We start from the raw sequence: 19,180 nt of genomic DNA on the forward strand, positions 1-19,180 counted from the left end.
TATAAAAATATGAGGATCAGCTTACAATAGTTGCTCGGTAGGTACAGTAATTGCAGGTTTTATAAAACAATTATTACCCATAGCGTTTCGGCCATAATTTAAGATAATTCATGAATTGAATGTTACTAACTACTTCTTTCAGAGTCAGCTAAGGTCGCAACCCCATCTCCAGGTTGGTGAATCCCATCCTTTGAGCACTTAAGAGTTCTGGCCAATGAACGCGTCCCAGTTTTTTTTCTTTGTAAGCGTCAAGCCACCACGACTATATACTTGGAAGGGATCAGGATAAGGATTTGGGATGAGACGGGAGTAAGGAATGGTGCCCAACGACTTGGACGGTCGGGGATTGAACGCCGACCTGCATGAAGCGAGATCGTCGCTCTGCCGTCCAGCCTTAGTGGTTTAGACGCGTCCCAGTTGTTGATGAATGGTAATTCACAACAAAAACAATGCCTTTAAAGTCGGCATTTTATCTCGATTACCCATGAAAACCCCTCAACACCAACAACGTACCTCGGTAGCACTCCACATACAATAGGAACCACTTCTTGTTTTTCCTAATCATATCTAGATGATATGATTAGGAAAAACTTCCTTCAAAGTTCAAAAATGAACTTCAATCTATTTATAAGTTCCTCACTTTTACCTTTGCCAACGCTGTTCCCTCCAACCAACAGGCAGACAGTAAGCTTGTTACCATCGCCGACCAAAATGTTCTCCACACTGTCTGCTATGTCAACTATACCAGCACCAGGAAAAACGAATCCTAACCTATTCTGAGCATCTCTTGAACAAGAGTCCTGTCTACGCATCTTATTTGAGAATCTCCAAAAGTAAGATTTTCCAACTTCTCTTGAGTCACTTTGTTGCCCTTCCTCCTGCATCCTTGCTCCAAAATATCTGTGTCCACTGTCGGGCGAGCAGTTGCCTCCATCGAGCACTCATTCTCCAGTACGGAAAATGTGTTGGAGATTTTCACAATGGGTACTAAAGGCCTTTTCATTGTCCACCTAGGGCTCTTGTCCTTGGAGACAAACCAATTTATTTTCACAGGGACGCCATCCGCCGCGTACAGTTGCCCGTCCATCTTCATCCTGTTGCCACACACAATTCCGCATCTGCTATAATACTTCTTTCGTCAGCTGCTCTAAATTTCTTCTCATGACAGAACACAGATCCATCAACTTACGCACCAATCTTCGCTCCATCTCAACTAAGTTAAGATCCGTAAAGTAACCCTCTAGCTTGAGCAACACTCAGACTCGTACAGCCTTGAACCATTGATCCTGGTTACCTTAAGGTGGTTCCCAGGATCAATGGCCCAGCTGCCCGGTCTCCCATCCAGACCTCCGGGTAATTGGAAGTCTGTCAACCAAGTTGCAACAATAATAATAACAATACAATAAATATAATAATAACATTAAAATAAGGAGAGTCTGAAGGGGAACTTTATATATAAATTATTACTATTCCAATGAGAAACATCATAGTGGTATCTTTGTATCTCTCAATAGTATTCATGGGGATGACTTCCTCATGATCATCAAGAGCTTGAATTGGCCAAAGTGACTGGATGCTGTAACTTCAGGAGCATGTTGTTGTTGGTGGCAGTGCCCTGGCCGACAACTTGCTGTAGTTGGAGGAGCGTGTGGTTGGTGGCAGTGCCCTGGCCGACAGCTTGCTGTAGTTGGAGGAGCGTGTGGTTGGTGGCAGTGCCCTGGCCAACAGCTTGCTGTAGTTGGAGGAGCGTGTGGTTGATGGCAGTGCCCTGACTGACAACTTGCTGTAGTTGGAGGAGCGTGTGGTTGGTGGCAGTGCCCTGACCGACAACTTGCTGTAGTTGGAGGAGCGTGTGGTTGGTGGCAGTGCCCTGACCGACAACTTGCTGTAGTTGGAGGAGCGTGTGGTTGGTGGCAGTGCCCTGACCGACAACTTGCTGTAGTTGGAGGAGCGTGTGGTTGGTGGCAGTGCCCTGGCCGACAGCTTGCTGTAGCTGGAGGAGCGTGTGGTTGGTGGCAGTGCCCTGGCCGATAGCCTGACACAACTGGTGATCACGTTTGTCACCCCATCCACCGTTCGGCTTTATCAAACTGGTAGTTTTTAACTGGAGGCCAAGCAACTTTAACACTGCTGGAAAGAGCCACTGGGAATTTATTTCGTAGTAATATGCTTGTGATTTGATCTCGTCTTTAACATTGCAGCCGTTCTTTTTCACATGGGTGCCACTGTGGGTAGAAATCAGAGTGAAGCGACTTATAATGAATAATTATTACTCGATATAATCGAACTGAGAGTTAGGCAATTATTGTGGGGTTGTATCCCGGGTAAGGTCAATAATTGGCCTGGAGGCTGTTGTTGTTGTTGTTGTTATAGATTCAGCTACCGGGAACAAAAAGTTCCAAGTAGCACGGGCTATGGTGAGCCCGTACTTACCTGGCACAGGAGCGGGGCATGATGTGTCAGAGTAACTCATCCTCTACGACACTCATATATATAATAACCGTATGCATATGAAGCGCCACAATAACGTGGCTGAAACATGTTGACCAAACCACACACTAGAAATTAAAGAGACGACGACGACGACGTTTCGATCCGTCCTGGTTTTGATCCGTCCGTTATCAAGTCGACTGTCAAGTCAAATCACAATCGACTTGATAATGGTTCAGAACGGACCGAAACGTCGTCGTCTCTTCAATTTCTAGTGTGTGGTTTGGTCAACATAATAAACGTAAACATGTTAACCAAACCACACACTAGAAAGTGAAGGGACGACGACGTTTCGTTCCGTCCTGGACCATTCTCAAGTCGATTGTGGTCCAGGACGGACCAAAACGTTGTCGTCCCTTCACTGTCTAGTGTGTGGTTTGGTCAACATACCTCAGCCACGTTATTGTGACTCCTCGCCTGCTAACGTAAACATGACCGCGCGCTTACCAGCTCCCGGCGTGGAGGACCCTGGAGAAGGTCAGAGCCAACATGGCCAGCCGGGGCTTGCAGCAGCTCTGCACCAGCCGGAGGAGCGTCCAATCCCAGTTGTAGTCGTCGAAGGTGCAGAAGAGCTCGTCGCACGCTCTTATCACCCTCCAAGTGTCTTTGTTGAACGAGTAGCCTAAGTTGTGTTGTGTCACGTGCCAGTCGCTGATCACAGCCTATGCGAGTGAGACGTACAAAGTTACGGAACGTTACGGCATATCACAATCGACTTGAGAATGGTCCGGGACGGACTGAAACGTCATCGTCTCTTCACTTTCTAGTGTGTGGTTTGGTTAACATGTTTATGTTTATTATGTTGACAAGACCACACACTAGAAATTGAAGAGACGACGACGTTTCGGTCCGTCCTGGACCATTATCAAGTCGATTGTGGTCCAGGACGGATCGAAACGTCGTCTCTTTAATTTCTAGTGTGTGGTTTGGTCAACGCATATTTTGAGGTTTTCTTGAGATGATTTCGGGGCCTAGCGTCCCCGCGGTCCGGTCCTCGACGAGGCCTCATTTTTGTTACACATCCCCAGGAAGCAGCCCGTAGTAGCTGTCTAACTCCCAGGTACCTATTTATTGCTAGGTAACAGGGGCATCAGGGTGAAAGAAACTGACCATTTGTTTTCGCCTCCACCGGGGATCGAACCCGGAACGTCAGCACTACGAATCCGAAGCGCTGTTCACTCAGCTGTCAGGTTCCTGTTATGCTGCCAGGCATGATAAGGGTCCAGCACGGACTGAAATGTCGTTCATTTCATTTAATTTCTTATGTCTGGGTTGGGTTATTTATGTATACAGCTCATAATTTATTTTATATTATTTCAGGCAATAGAGAAAAAAGTTAAATGAGTTTGATAAAACTGCAAACTGCACTTTACTGAATAAATCAAATCAGTTTGCTTGGATGCACCTGACATTGTCTGAGGATTTTTACAGAATATTACCTAGACTGAGACCTAGTTTACATTGAAAAAAATATTTAAGGTTAACGAACAAAGCCAGACTCGCTTCACTGTCGACAGTAAATACAACTATAGTTTAACTGAAAACTCACACCCCAGAACATATGCAACATATGAGTTTCAATATGCAACTTGAGTTTTCAGTTGCATATTGTCCTGGGGACCATTCAGGCTTGTTCGCAACTATAGTTTAGTTATTAACTTAAATACTAAAACTCTCAAGTTGTTCGAAAACTTAATCATAATGAACGTATTGCCTGATCACGACTCACTCTAAACACCTGATGCTTGTGTTCACTTAGGGAGCTGGGAGTTAGTCAACTGTTGTGGGTTGCATCCTGGGGAGGGTCAGTCGTCGGCTTATGGAGACCCCGACAACAAGAAGCTATATAATATATAAAGAAACAAGCTGGGTACTAGACACGGGAGACATCTCCCGTCACGCAGGGTGCAGTCGCACCTCCACAGATCTCCAGTATCAGCTCTTGATACTGGTAATAGCTCAAAAGGGCCTCCACTTACGAGCTATTCATGCCCGTGCCACCTTTTGGGTGGCCTAATCTTCATCAATCAATCGGGTACTAGACTATCTGACAGGAAGAAAGCATATGGGGCACTAGGGGTTGATGCAAAGTTTCTGGCTTCGGACCAACCATATTGAGAGATGCGGATATTTGATGAACTCATAACTAGCTCTTGATCTATATTTTAGAATCCCTCATATAGACCTATGCTTGCTAATACAAGAACTATGATAATAGACAGAATTCAGTAATATGTTATTCTTTATAACGGATATAAAATAAAATTGTGTTACACAAATTTCCGAGGCAGATATATCGGGGGAAAAATATAAGAGAAAAAGGAGGCGAGACTCACAGTATTCCCATGGGGGTCACCATTCACTCTCTTGTAGTTGCCGAGAGCGATCACCTGACAGTAGTGACAGAGGTGCTCCTTGTCCTCGAGGAGTCGGTGGAGGACGTGGAGGAGATCTGGGGCCAGATAGTGGTCCTCCTCCAGAAACACCACCCACCCTGCCGCCTCTCGCGTGGCCCGTAGCTCCTCGAACACTCTGTAATCAAGTCACTCGTATTAGGGTGGCGAAAATGCAAGAGAATTTCTTGCATTTTCTGCAAAAAATTGCAGAAAAAATAGCTTTGCCGTCAAAAATTTTCTCTCTGTACTCCAACAGGAGACGGAGAGGAAACCCATTAAAAAAAAATTAAATTTTAAATTTTGCCCCGAGGGGCGAGTTTATTGGGCAGCGCCACTCATCCTGGGAGTGGACATACCGCCATAGAAGCATGTACAACACTCATGTATAGGGTAGGGGTAGAAATAGCCTAAGCTACTCTATCCCTTTGAGATGTATTTCTTTCTTGTCTCAATAAACATACTTGAACTTGAAGTATACACAGGTATATACACAGAGGTTTCTAGCCCCGATGACGGGAATTAAAATTAGTTTTTATTGGTTATCCTTTACATTGTCGTATCATCCTAACTTTATGCTGCTTGTTATGCCAATATGTTATGGCCACTAGTCTCACCGCACTAGTGGCCAGCTGTAAGTTTCACCAATGGCTGTCACACCTGTTCACTCTAGCCATCACTGTATTTACTGATAGGTTTATTAGTATCCTTAAAATTAGGATGATGCGACAATTTAATGTCATATATTATGCTAAAATGTTATATATTATGCTCACCGCACTAATGGCAAGCTATAAAAGTCTTCAAGAGCTGTAACACCTACCTACTCCACCCACCCCTGTAAAGATTTTGATAAACTACTGATAAAAATACCGTCTGAGCCTAAACCTAGATTATGTAGTATAATAATAATGATTACATGTTATGCAGTTACTATAACCTTTTCTTAGGTAAATAAAATACACTGTAATTTTGTGTAAACTAACTAAACAATAAATATTCCAATAATTCTGCATGAGGTTTGGAATTTGAATTAATTTCTTTAAAACTAGTGAAAATTAAAAAAAAAATGTAATAAGCTTATTTGAATTAGGTAAGTTCTCCTTAATCTCCTTCAACGGGTATCTCCTTTATTCCTTCAGGTGCTAACCTTCGTAGCTTCCACCACCAGTGGTGTTTGATCTGTGTGAGAGGCGCCTCCCTGTAGTGCCCATACATGTCCGGTTGGTTGGGGCACTCTATGCCATCACGGCTCTCCCTGTCATTAGAAAAAATGAAAAGTTAGTGGTTGCAGACGAGGAGTCACAATAACGTGGCTGAAATATGACGACCAAACCATACACTAGAAAGTGAAGGGACGACGACGTTTCGGTCCGTCCTGGACCATTCTCAAGTCGAGTGGTTATTGGGGGTTTGTTGAGGGTGTGGGAAAACAATGGGGTTATGTTCAGGGGGCACTCGTTACCCCCCGGAAGTGTAAATATTCCTATGGGCCGCATTCTATTATTTAAACATCCGGATAGATCGCATATTAATGTGTGAACATTGCGATTGACTGCATGGTATTGTGTGAATATTCCGATAGACCGCATAATAATGTGTTCAACTCCCGATAAACAGCATGATATTGTGTAAACATTCCAAATCACAGCATAGTATTGTGTGAACATCCATACTGACTGCATAATAATACGTAAAAAGTACGATAGACTACATGATATTGTGTAAAAATTCCATTAGACAACATACTATTGTGTAAACATCTCGAAAGACCGGAAAGTAGTGTGAATATCCCGCTAGACCGCATAATAAAGTGTAAACATCTCGATAAACTGCATAGTAAAGTGTAAACATCGCAGTAGACCAGATAGTAAAGTGTAACCATCCCGATAGACGGCATAGTAAAGTGTAAACAACGTATTGATATGTTGTTGATATGCGTTTATTTAAATGAGAGAGTTGCCACCACACTGTATAGGATGAGAGTATGTTGCCACCACTTAACGCATATCATGTTATCATCAGTGTGTCTTTCTACCTTACTTTGTAATAGAAACACCAGAGCTCGTGAATGGACTGACATGTCACTACAACAATCTACTTTATAAAAAAAGAAAGTTTTTCTCTAACGTTTACCTGGAAGAATTCCATGCACAGTCGGCTGGGTCATTTCCGGGAAAAGTCCGGGCGTGAAGCTGGAGAGAAAACGGGAAGAACATTTGCATGACGCGAAAGTTGGTGATGTTCCTGACGAAGGCGTTGATGGCAGGGTCCCACAGGTCGTGGCTGAAGATGACCAGGCTCTTGTTGATGCCCTCCACCGCTGACATAGACTCCACCAGGTAGTGCAGGTTCTCAAGCCGCTTGTGGACCTGTGCTAAGGAGAGAAACTGCTTTCTGATTTATCTAAATACACGTTCAAATGTGGGTCCAAAGAGTAGTCGCATTTCGTCACTGCTACTCTTTTAGACAACCTTAACCTAACCTACCCTATACTATATAGATCTTGCAGCAAGCACTATCTGGGTCCAAGCTTGTGACCCAGGTTTGGGTCACAATCACTCTCCCACTCCACCAACGAAGTCTTGAAATACAGTTATTTCAATTTGGACATCCACCAAGGATCCTGCCAAGGTACAGAAAGTTAAGCTAAGCTAACTTAACCTAACCAATTCACAGAACACTCGCAGTTTAATAGGATGAAGTTCTGAAAAGGACCATGAGAAGCAGCGTACTTTAAGCTTTGTTTCTACATCATGTGCAAACTTTCAAACTGTTTACATAATATATGAAAACTAACTTGAAAATGTAGCAGAAATATAATGAACACAATCCAGTTTTAATTATTCCCGACTAGTGTAAGCAGAATTAGACCTATATTTTTTGTTTTGACATGATTATAGGCTATCTATAAAATACGTCCTCTCAGTTATAACAAAATTTAAATATAAACTCTTGGTATATGGTTCTCGTCCAATAGGTCACTCGAGGCCAACCTTGTGACAAAATATGTGTTACTTACACACTATGATTTTGTATTTGTACAGGCGAGAGCGGAGAGCCATTCGTATACTGAGTTAAGTCGAGCAACAATGTTATACTACGGAGGCAATAAATCACCAAACCGGTTCAAGTACCTGGCCCAAGCACTAACTCTCAACATAAAAGAAAAATGTACCTGCACCAAGAGAACAGAAGTGTTGGGAACAACCGGACCAAATATATGCTGGTTAAGGATCTCTTGGTCATCGTTAACTTGTTTGATCTGTTCCTTCACGCTGGCGACTTCCTCTTCAGTCAGCGATACTTCCAGCGGGTCGACCTCGTGGGTGAGCCGTATGTTGCTTGCCTGCCCAGGTGTCTGTTGCCCAGATTAATTATAAGACCACCGGAGGATCAGTCCACAAATTACAGTTCAAAATGCTCGCGTTTAACGAAACTTAAACGTAGCCTAAACTATGGAAAATGTATCCCGTCAGTATTTTATGGGTGGTGCTACAAGGATGGGTGCATACAAATCATATAATCTGCTCCCTGATTAACAGAAAATAGTTAAAATACAGGATTTTGACAAAATGATGTCTCCTGAGCTTTGGGGAATAAGTCCCACAATTATTCCTCGAGCTGCTCCTTGGATCACACAACAACGGAAGCAACACACAATAATGAATATATATATATATATATATATATATATATATATATATATATATATATATATATATATATATATATATATATATATATATATATATATATATATATATGTCGTACCTAGTAGCCAGAACTCACTTTTTGGCCTACTATTCAAGGCCCGATTTGCCTAATAAGCCAAGTTTTCCTGAATTAATATATTTTTTCAAATTTTTTTCTTATGAAATGATAAAGCTACCCATTTCATTATGTATGAGGTCAATTTTTTTTTATTGGAGGTAAAATTAACGTAGATATATGACCGAACCTAACCAACCCTACCTAACCTAACCTAACCTATCTTCATAGGTTAGGTTTGGTTAGGTAGCCGAAAAAGTTAGGTTAGGTTAGGTTAGGTAGGTTAGGTAGTCGAAAAACAATTAATTCATGAAAACTTGGCTTATTAGGCAAATCGGGCCTTGCATAGTAGGCTGAGAAGTGCGTTCTGGCTACTAGGTACGACATATATATATATATATATATATATATATATATATATATATATATATATATATATATATATATATATATATATACACATGGCGCGGGATAACCTACCTAATTCCAGTACCTGACCGAAGGTCTAAATCTTAACATAAATATCTTACTTGTGTAATGAGGGAAGCTGGTTTAAAGTTCGCCAGAGTTGTCGGTATTTTTCGTTCTAATGATATTTTTGGTTCCTCTGCTGAAATTTGTGTTGGTATTTCTGATTCCTTTTCTTGTACTGCACTTTGTGATGCTTCTTCTAACACCTTTTGTTCAGCTTCTGGTTTTATTGACTCCGGTGTTCTCGCTATTGACTCATCTGCAAGTATTCTGGAATACTGTGTTGATATTTGTTGCTGGTGTGTTGACTTTTCCGATTTCTCTGCGGTTATTTTAGACATTTCTTCAGATATTTTTGCTTCTTTTTCCAACGACATGTTTAGCCCTTCTGCTGCCGACATATTTGGCGCCTTCCTCTCCGTCAGTGTAACTGTAGCAGAATATGCGAGTTCTTGCCATAGAGCAGCCTTTAACTTCTTCAACAAATCAAGTGAATCAGAGGCTCCCTCCGTCTCGCGTTCACCGTCTTCCCAACCACGTCCTTCTCCACTAAGTAGTAAACCGTCCAAGTCAGGAGTCCTTCGTCTGGCATCCTGCAGCGTCCCGCCCGTGACACTGTCGCCTGGCGCCACTCTCTCTTCCTCCAGCACTTGATCACTTACTACCTGGAAAGCATTTACTTCAATATTTTTTTCATTTGTCTATAGCTTAATAAATGCCTAGGACCGTTTCTATCAGCAAGGCAGTAATTACAATTACTTCTGTACTGCATTATAAACTAATGATCTTTCAAGGTTTAAATTATAAACAACAAATATATATATATATATATATATATATATATATATATATATATATATATATATATATATATATATATATATATATATATATATATATACAATCTTTGGACAACACCCACCAGTGGGACTCGAACCCAGAAAGCACAACTACCTTCCAGTAGCTGCCATAACTAGTACGCTTTAACCCATTACACCATCAGACCCTACAAAAGAAGTAGAGACTTCGAGATATATATACATCTCAAATATCTCCACTTCCCGAGGGCGCCAGATAAGTGTGAGGTTAGTCTGCGTTTTTCATCAAGCCACTGTCAATGTGAGAGAACTCGTGTCCAGCTATAAGCCTATACTTGCATAACCCACAAGTGAAGATTAACAATCTTTGGACAACACCCACCAGTGGGACTCGAACCCAGAAAGCACAACTACCTTCGAGTAGCTGCCATAACTAGTACGCTTTAACCCACTACACCATCAGACCCTACAAAAGAAGTAGAGACTTCGAGATATATATACATCTCAAATATCTCCACTTCCCGAGGGCGCCAGATAAGTGTGAGGTTAGTCTGCGTTTTTCATCAAACCACTGTCAATGTGAGAGAACTCGTGTCCAACACCTGGTGGGTGTTGTCCAAAGATTGTTAATCTTCACTTGTGGTTTATGCAAGTATAGGCTTATAGCTGGACACGAGTTCTCTCACATTGACAGTGGCTTGATGAAAAACGCAGACTAACCTCACACTTATCTGGCGCCCTCGGGAAGTGGAGATATTTGAGATGTATATATATCTCGAAGTCTCTACTTCTTTTGTAGGGTCTGATGGTGTAGTGGGTTAAAGCGTACTAGTTATGGCAGCTACTGGAAGGTAGTTGTGCTTTCTGGGTTCGAGTCCCACTGGTGGGTGTTGTCCAAAGATTGTTAATCTTCACTTGTGGTTTATGCAAGTATAGGCTTATAGCTGGACACGAGTTCTCTCACATTGACAGTGACTTGATGAAAAACGCAGACTAACCTCACACTTATCTGGCGCCCTCGGGAAGTGGAGATATTTGAGATGTACATATATCTCGAAGTCTCTACTTCTTTTGTAGGGTCTGATGGTGTAGTGGGTTAAAGCGTACTAGTTATGGCAGCTACTGGAAGGTAGTTGTGCTTTCTGGGTTCGAGTCCCACTGGTGGGTGTTGTCCAAAGATTGTTAATCTTCACTTGTGGTTTATGCAAGTATAGGCATATATATATATATATATATATATATATATATATATATATATATATATATATATATATATATATTATGCTTTAACCCACTACGCCATCAGACCTTACAAAAGAAGTAGATAGTTCGAGATATATATATCTCAAACATCTCTACCTCCCGAAGGCACCAGATGAGTGAGGGGTCAGTCTGCAATTTTCGTCAAGCCACTGTCAATGTGAGAGAACTCGTGTCCAGCTTATAAGCCTATACTTGCATAAACCACAAGTGAAGATAAACAATCTTTGGACAACACCCACCAGTGGGACTCGAACCCAGAAAGCACAACTACCTTCCAGTAGCTGGCATAACTAGTATGCTTTAACCCACTACGCCATCAGACCTTACAAAAGAAGTAGATAGTTCGAGATATATATATCTCAAACATCTCTACCTCCCGAAGGCACCAGATGAGTGAGGGGTCAGTCTGCAATTTTCGTCAAGCCACTGTCAATGTGAGAGAACTCGTGTCCAGCTTATAAGCCTATACTTGCATAAACCACAAGTGAAGATAAACAATCTTTGGACAACACCCACCAGTGGGACTCGAACCCAGAAAGCACAACTACCTTCCAGTAGCTGGCATAACTAGTATGCTTTAACCCACTACGCCATCAGACCTTACAAAAGAAGTAGATAGTTCGAGATATATATATCTCAAACATCTCTACCTCCCGAAGGCACCAGATGAGTGAGGGGTCAGTCTGCAATTTTCGTCAAGCCACTGTCAATGTGAGAGAACTCGTGTCCAGCTTATAAGCCTATACTTGCATAAACCACAAGTGAAGATAAACAATCTTTGGACAACACCCACCAGTGGGACTCGAACCCAGAAAGCACAACTACCTTCCAGTAGCTGGCATAACTAGTATGCTTTAACCCACTACGCCATCAGACCTTACAAAAGAAGTAGATAGTTCGAGATATATATATCTCAAACATCTCTACCTCCCGAAGGCACCAGATGAGTGAGGGGTCAGTCTGCAATTTTCGTCAAGCCACTGTCAATGTGAGAGAACTCGTGTCCAGCTTATAAGCCTATACTTGCATAAACCACAAGTGAAGATAAACAATCTTTGGACAACACCCACCAGTGGGACTCGAACCCAGAAAGCACAACTACCTTCCAGTAGCTGGCATAACTAGTATGCTTTAACCCACTACGCCATCAGACCTTACAAAAGAAGTAGATAGTTCGAGATATATATATCTCAAACATCTCTACCTCCCGAAGGCACCAGATGAGTGAGGGGTCAGTCTGCAATTTTCGTCAAGCCACTGTCAATGTGAGAGAACTCGTGTCCAGCTTATAAGCCTATACTTGCATAAACCACAAGTGAAGATAAACAATCTTTGGACAACACCCACCAGTGGGACTCGAACCCAGAAAGCACAACTACCTTCCAGTAGCTGGCATAACTAGTATGCTTTAACCCACTACGCCATCAGACCTTACAAAAGAAGTAGATAGTTCGAGATATATATATCTCAAACATCTCTACCTCCCGAAGGCACCAGATGAGTGAGGGGTCAGTCTGCAATTTTCGTCAAGCCACTGTCAATGTGAGAGAACTCGTGTCCAGCTTATAAGCCTATACTTGCATAAACCACAAGTGAAGATAAACAATCTTTGGACAACACCCACCAGTGGGACTCGAACCCAGAAAGCACAACTACCTTACTTCTTTTGTAAGGTCTGATGGCGTAGTGGGTTAAAGCATACTAGTTATGCCAGCTACTGGAAGGTAGTTGTGCTTTCTGGGTTCGAGTCCCACTGGTGGGTGTTGTCCAAAGATTGTTTATCTTCACTTGTGGTTTATGCAAGTATAGGCTTATAAGCTGGACACGAGTTCTCTCACATTGACAGTGGCTTGACGAAAATTGCAGACTGACCCCTCACTCATCTGCTGCCTTCGGGAGGTAGAGATGTTTGAGATATATATATCTCGAACTATCTACTTCTTTTGTAAGGTCTGATGGCGTAGTGGGTTAAAGCATACTAGTTATGCCAGCTACTGGAAGGTAGTTGTGCTTTCTGGGTTCGAGTCCCACTGGTGGGTGTTGTCCAAAGATTGTTTATCTTCACTTGTGGTTTATGCAAGTATAGGCTTATAAGCTGGACACGAGTTCTCTCACATTGACAGTGGCTTGACGAAAATTGCAGACTGACCCCTCACTCATCTGGTGCCTTCGGGAGGTAGAGATGTTTGAGATATATATATCTCGAACTATCTACTTCTTTTGTAAGGTCTGATGGCGTAGTGGGTTAAAGCATACTAGTTATGCCAGCTACTGGATATATATATATATATATATATATATATATATATATATATATATATATATATATGTCGTACCTAGTAGCCAGAACGCACTTCTCAGCCAACTATGCAAGGCCCGATTTGCCTAATAAGCCAAGTTTTCATGAACTAATTGTTTTTCGACTACCTAACCTACCTAACCTAACCTAACCTAACTTTTTCGGCTACCTAACCTATCCTAACCTATAAAGATAGGTTAGGTTAGGTTAGGTAGGGTTGGTTAGGTTCGGTCATATATCTACGTTAATTTTAACTCCAATAAAAAAAAATTGACCTTATACATAATGAAATGGTTAGCTTTATCATTTCATAAGAAAAAAATTAGAGAAAATATATTAATTCAGGAAAAGTTGGCTTATTAGGCAAATCGGGGCTTGCATTGTTGGCCAAAAAGTGAGTTCTGGCTACTAGGTACGACATATATATATATATATATATATATATATATATATATATATATATATATATATATATATATATATATTGTTTTCTCTGAATGCTCTGTGTTCCCTTGTTTGAGGCTGTGGTTCCCTATAATTGCAACAGAGGTGGTACCCTCCCAATATATATTCATATAACAATATTCATATAACGTCTATGAAACTAAGACAATTGTCATGTCCTTCAAGAAGACCTGGCCAAATAAGTGTATGGTGCAACACTTGGCAAATAGAATTTAATGCGAATAAATAACAAGTTATGAAATGTGGAATGGGAGATAAAAGGCCAATCACAACCTACAATTTATGTGAAAAAGGCCTTAAAGAACTCTGATAAGGAAAATAATCTAGAAAGAAAACTGTCACCTGAGGACCACATAAACAACATTGTGCGAGGAGCCTGTGCTACGCTTTCCATCTTCAGAATCGCTTTAAAGTTCATGGATGGCGAAATATTAAGGAAGTTGTTCACGACCTTTATGAGACCAAAGTTAGAATATGCAGCGGTTGTATGGTGCCAAAATCTCAAGAACATCAATAATCTGGAAAATGTACAAAGACACGCAACCAAATGGCTTCCAGAATTAAAAATCGAAAGCTACGAGGAGATGGTAGAGGTGTTAATTACCGAAGCTAAACGATAGAAGAAAAAAAAGAGGTGATACTACCATTACATGCAAAATATTAATAGGATTCCATAAAACTGACAAAGAAGAATTCTTGAAAATGACAACTTCAAGAACAAAAGATCATAAATTCAAACTAAGAAAACAAAGCTGCCGAAAAAAAATAGAAAGTTTTATTTTGCAAACAGAGTGGCAGACGGTTGGAAGTAGTTAAGTGAGGTGGTGGAGGCCAAAACTGCCAGTAGTTTCAAAGCCTCACATGACAGAGTGCTGGGAAGTCGGGACATGACGAGCGTACACATCATCCTGTAACTACACTTTGGTAAATACCACTTTTCGATGTATATACAGTGAGAGAATACTTTAGTCCCGAACTCTGTTAAGAATCACAGTATATTTGCTAGTTGGTCAGTAGGCTATTGTGGTTACATTAATAGCTCCCGCGCTACTGATAGACCTTAACGCCAAACCAAACAATAATAAGATCAATGTAACTAGATCCTCACACGTAAGCTGCGGCACTGCGTTATGCCTTCATAGATGAGTGTATCACTTTACCTCTCCGACAGCCTGCAAGGGCTCCTGGTACCCGCTTCTCCAGGCTAAGCTTTCCTGGTTACTTGAAGCCTCCGGTGGCGGTTGTGGCAGACCACCCCAGGGACGACCCTTGCTCCTGGTGGAGACCAACAATAGCTGGTGGTCGATGTGGAACATCGTGGCGAACCACATCATCGTCACAAGCGGCAGGAGGGTGCGTCGCAGCCACCGTCGGAACTGCAGCATCTCTGAACCTGAGCATTGAGTGTAAAGGTAGGTTCGATGTCAGTTTGTCGATCTCTTTCAGTCAAGTGAGGCTTGTTAATTGTGAAAGTTTCTTAATTACGATACAAAATTGCGAAACCTTTCTGATTACAATACATAATTTCGATTTTTGTTATAACAATGCATAATTGTGAAAGCATTTTTATTCATTATTTAATTCTGGAATAGGTGATTCATTCAGCAGAGTATTCTTACTCTGCTGAATGAATAGCAACCGCTATTACTCTGCTGAATGAAGCAACCGAAGTGCTTCAACAGTCCTCTGGAGACTACATTAACTCAACCTCGAGAAAAATTCAACATTACTGTTATTAATCCTGTAGAAATACCATTATTCAGTTTATGATACTGAAGATGCATTTCCAGTTTACAACACACAATCTTGAGAAATTTCAATTAACACACCAATATAAGAATACAGGAAGCTATTTAGGACATACGAGGCAGCTTCTGTTAATATCCATCCAAACTCATTTATATATATGATTAAGCAACGGCTGAAACCGCCCAACACCCCCACGTCTCACTTGGGCTGGACGGTTGAGCGACGGTCTCGCTTCATGCAGGTCGGCGCTCAATCCCCGACCGTCCATAAGCGGTTGGGCACCATTCCTTTTCCTCCGTCGCATCCCAAATCTTTATCCTGATTCCTTCCCAGTGCTATATAGTCGTAATGGCTTGGCGCTTTCCCCCTGATAGTTCCCTTCCCCACATCTCATATTTATTCAATAAATCAACCACGAAAATTCAATACATTTTTCGATATTAATCAGCATTTTCCAATCATTTGTGGAGTTCATGTCCCTTTGTGTAGGTCTTATAAGTCTCTGTTACTTTCCCTAACGGTGTTGGACTCCTAATGCGTCTATTACCTTCCTAAAAACGTCAACATAAACTAAAGTCTGCCTAAACTACAGATGTTCATTTGAAGCCTGTCTGTGTTTACAGAATATTTGTCATATCTACACAAATCCTCTACGTGAACGCTGTTCAAACAAACGAGCATCGGTGGCGGATATGCACATATATGATTGGAAACATGTGTTGGTATAAGTCTGGTGTATGGCGCTGATCACCTGTGCCAAGGGTTTATTGATTCAGTGGCGGCGGGGGGAGAATCACAAATTTGACATTCCCTCTTTTTTTTCACTCCATGTACGTTTTTTAACATTTGGAACATAAACATATCTGTATATATACAGAAAATGTCTTACTGTGTACCCGAGTTTGGAGGTTGGGGCCAGATTCACGAAGCAATTATGCAAGTACTTACGAATCCTGCATATTTCTCAATCTTTGGCGGCTTCATTTACATTTATTAAACAGTTAATGAGCTCCGAGGCACCAGGAGGCTGTTTATAACAATAACAACAGTTGATTGGCAAGTTTCAATGCTTGTAAACTGTTTATTAAATGTAACCAAAGTTTATTTATTTATTTATTTATATATATACAAGAACGTACATTGGGTTTGTGAGAATACATTGGATAGTACAGTATTTACATTCTTGTAAAGCCACTAGTACGCGCAGCGTTTCGGGCAGGTCCTTACTCTAGCAGATAATTTTAAGTAGGTAATTTCTATCAGAATTGATAAATGATAAAGATACATTGCAAGAGAAAAATGAGATGAGAGAGCTTAGTAAGTATATTAAAGCACATTGTTATATTAAAGCTCTGATTGATTACATTAACAGCTTGATTAGTAATTTAAACAAGATTAATAGACACCATACAGCAGATTGACAGCAGTTGTGCTTGCGGGGGTTAAGCTTTGGCTCTGGTCCCGCCTCTCAACTGTCAATCAACTGGTGTACAGATTCCTGAGCCTACTGGGCTCTATCATATCTACATTTGAAACTGTGTATAGAGTCAGCCTCCACCACATCACTGCCTAATGCATTCCATCTGTTAACTACTATGACACTGAAAAGGTTCTTTCTAACGTCTCTGTGGCTCATTTGGGTACTCAGTCTCCACATGTGTCCCCTTGTTCGCGTACCACCCGTGTTAAACAGTTTATCTTTATCTACCCTGTCAATTCCGCTGAGAATTTTGTAGGTAGTGATCATGTCTCCCCTTACTCTTCTGTCTTCTAGTGTCGTGAGGTGCATTTCCCGCAGCCTTTTTTCGTAACTCATGCCTGTTAGTTCTGGGACTAGCCTAGTGGCATACCTCTGAACTTTTTCCAGCTTCGTGTTGTTCTTGACAAGGTACGGGCTTCATGCTGGGGCCGCAGACTCCAGGACTGGTCTTACATATGTGGTATACAAGGTTCTGAATGATTCCTTACACAGGTTCCTGAAGGCAGTTCTGATGCTAGCCAGCCTTGCATACGCCGCAGATGTTATTCTTTTTATGTGGGCTTCAGGAGATAAGTTTGGTGTGATATCAATCCTAGATCTTTCTCTCTGTCCGTTTCATGAAGGACTTCATCTATCATTCAGTATCCAGTGTCTGGCCTTTTGTTTCCACTGCCTAGTTTCATTACCTTACATTTACTCGGGTTGAACTTTAGTAGCCATTTGTTGGACCATTCATTCAGTTTGTCTAGGTCATCTTGTAGCCTCATATTATTTTCCTCCGTCTTAATCCTCCTATTTTGAATCATCAGCAAACAATGAGAGGAACGATTCTATTCCCTCTGGGAGATCATTTACATATATCAGAAACAGTATAGGTCCAAGGACTGAACCTTGCGGGACTCCACTGGTGACGCCTCGCCAATTTGAGGCCTCATTCCCCAGTGACTCGCTGTCTTCTGTTACTTAGGTACTCCCTTATCCAATAGAGTATCTTCCCTTTCACTCCTGCCTGCATCTCCAGCTTTTGCACTAGTCTCTTGGATTTCTGGCAATCCAAAAATATGCAGTCTGCCCACCCCCTCTCTTTCTTGCCTGATCGTAGAATTCAATTAATCCTGTGGGGCATTACTTGCCATCCCTGAACCCATGTTGATGTTGTGTCACAAAGTTCCTTCGCTCCAGATGTTCCACTAGCTTCTTACGCACAATCATCTCCATCAGCTTGCATGGTATGCAAGTTAGGGACACTGGCCTGTAGTTCAGTGCCTCCTGTCTATCCACTTTTTGTATATCGGGACTACATTTAGCCTCTTCCAAATTTTTGTCAGTTCACCTGTTACTAGTGATTTGTTATACACCATGGAAAGTGGCAGGCACAGTGCTTCTGCTCCTTCCTTTAGTATCCATGGCGATATTCTATCCGGGCCTATAGCCTTTGTCACATCCAACTCTAGCAAGAACTTCATTACATCCCCACTGGTAATCCCAAACTCCTCTAGTAGTGCCTGGTTGACTATTCCTTCTCTTATCTCTGGAACTTCTCCTTGCTTTAATGTGAAGACGTCCTGGAATATCTTATCGAGTTCCTCGCACACCTCCTTGTCGTTTGTAATGAATCTTTCTGCCCCTATCCTCAGTTTCATTACCTGTTCCTTTACTATTGTTTTCCTCCTGATGTGGCTGTGCGGCAATTTAGGTTGAGTCTTTGCCTTGCTTGCTGTGTCGTTTTCGTATTGCCCTTCTGCCTCTCTTCTCACCCTGACGTATTCATTCCTGGCACTCTGGTATCCTTCTCCGTTCTCAAGTGTCCTGTTATTTTGTATAGTTTCTCCACGCCCTTTTACTTAGGTGCCTTAGTATACTGTAAAAGTATACCTTTTACAGTATACCAAGTATACTGTAAAAATATACCTTTTACAGTATATGGCAAAAAGGGGGGTGGGGGCCTACGCTTCACACACCTAGAGATCACAGAGGCACG

General features: G+C 41.6%; 1 protein-coding gene across 1 annotated transcript; it reads right to left on the minus strand.

Annotated features, from left to right (window-relative positions):
- Window positions 1-1,019: 1,019 nt before the first annotated feature.
- Window positions 1,020-15,460, minus strand: LOC123768707 (uncharacterized). The gene is made up of 8 exons (XM_045759408.2): window positions 15,131-15,460; window positions 9,185-9,790; window positions 8,062-8,244; window positions 7,020-7,255; window positions 6,034-6,141; window positions 4,827-5,022; window positions 2,938-3,152; window positions 1,020-2,225 (listed from the first exon to the last, which is right to left on the minus strand). Exons 1-8 carry the CDS (start codon window positions 15,353-15,355, stop codon window positions 1,544-1,546), a joined length of 2,451 nt encoding a protein of 816 aa, XP_045615364.2. The 5' UTR covers window positions 15,356-15,460; the 3' UTR covers window positions 1,020-1,543.
- Window positions 15,461-19,180: the final 3,720 nt, after the last annotated feature.

The sequence above is a fragment of the Procambarus clarkii genome, chromosome 86 (genome assembly GCF_040958095.1).
Source record: "Procambarus clarkii isolate CNS0578487 chromosome 86, FALCON_Pclarkii_2.0, whole genome shotgun sequence".
Taxonomy (NCBI): Eukaryota; Metazoa; Arthropoda; class Malacostraca; order Decapoda; family Cambaridae; genus Procambarus; species Procambarus clarkii.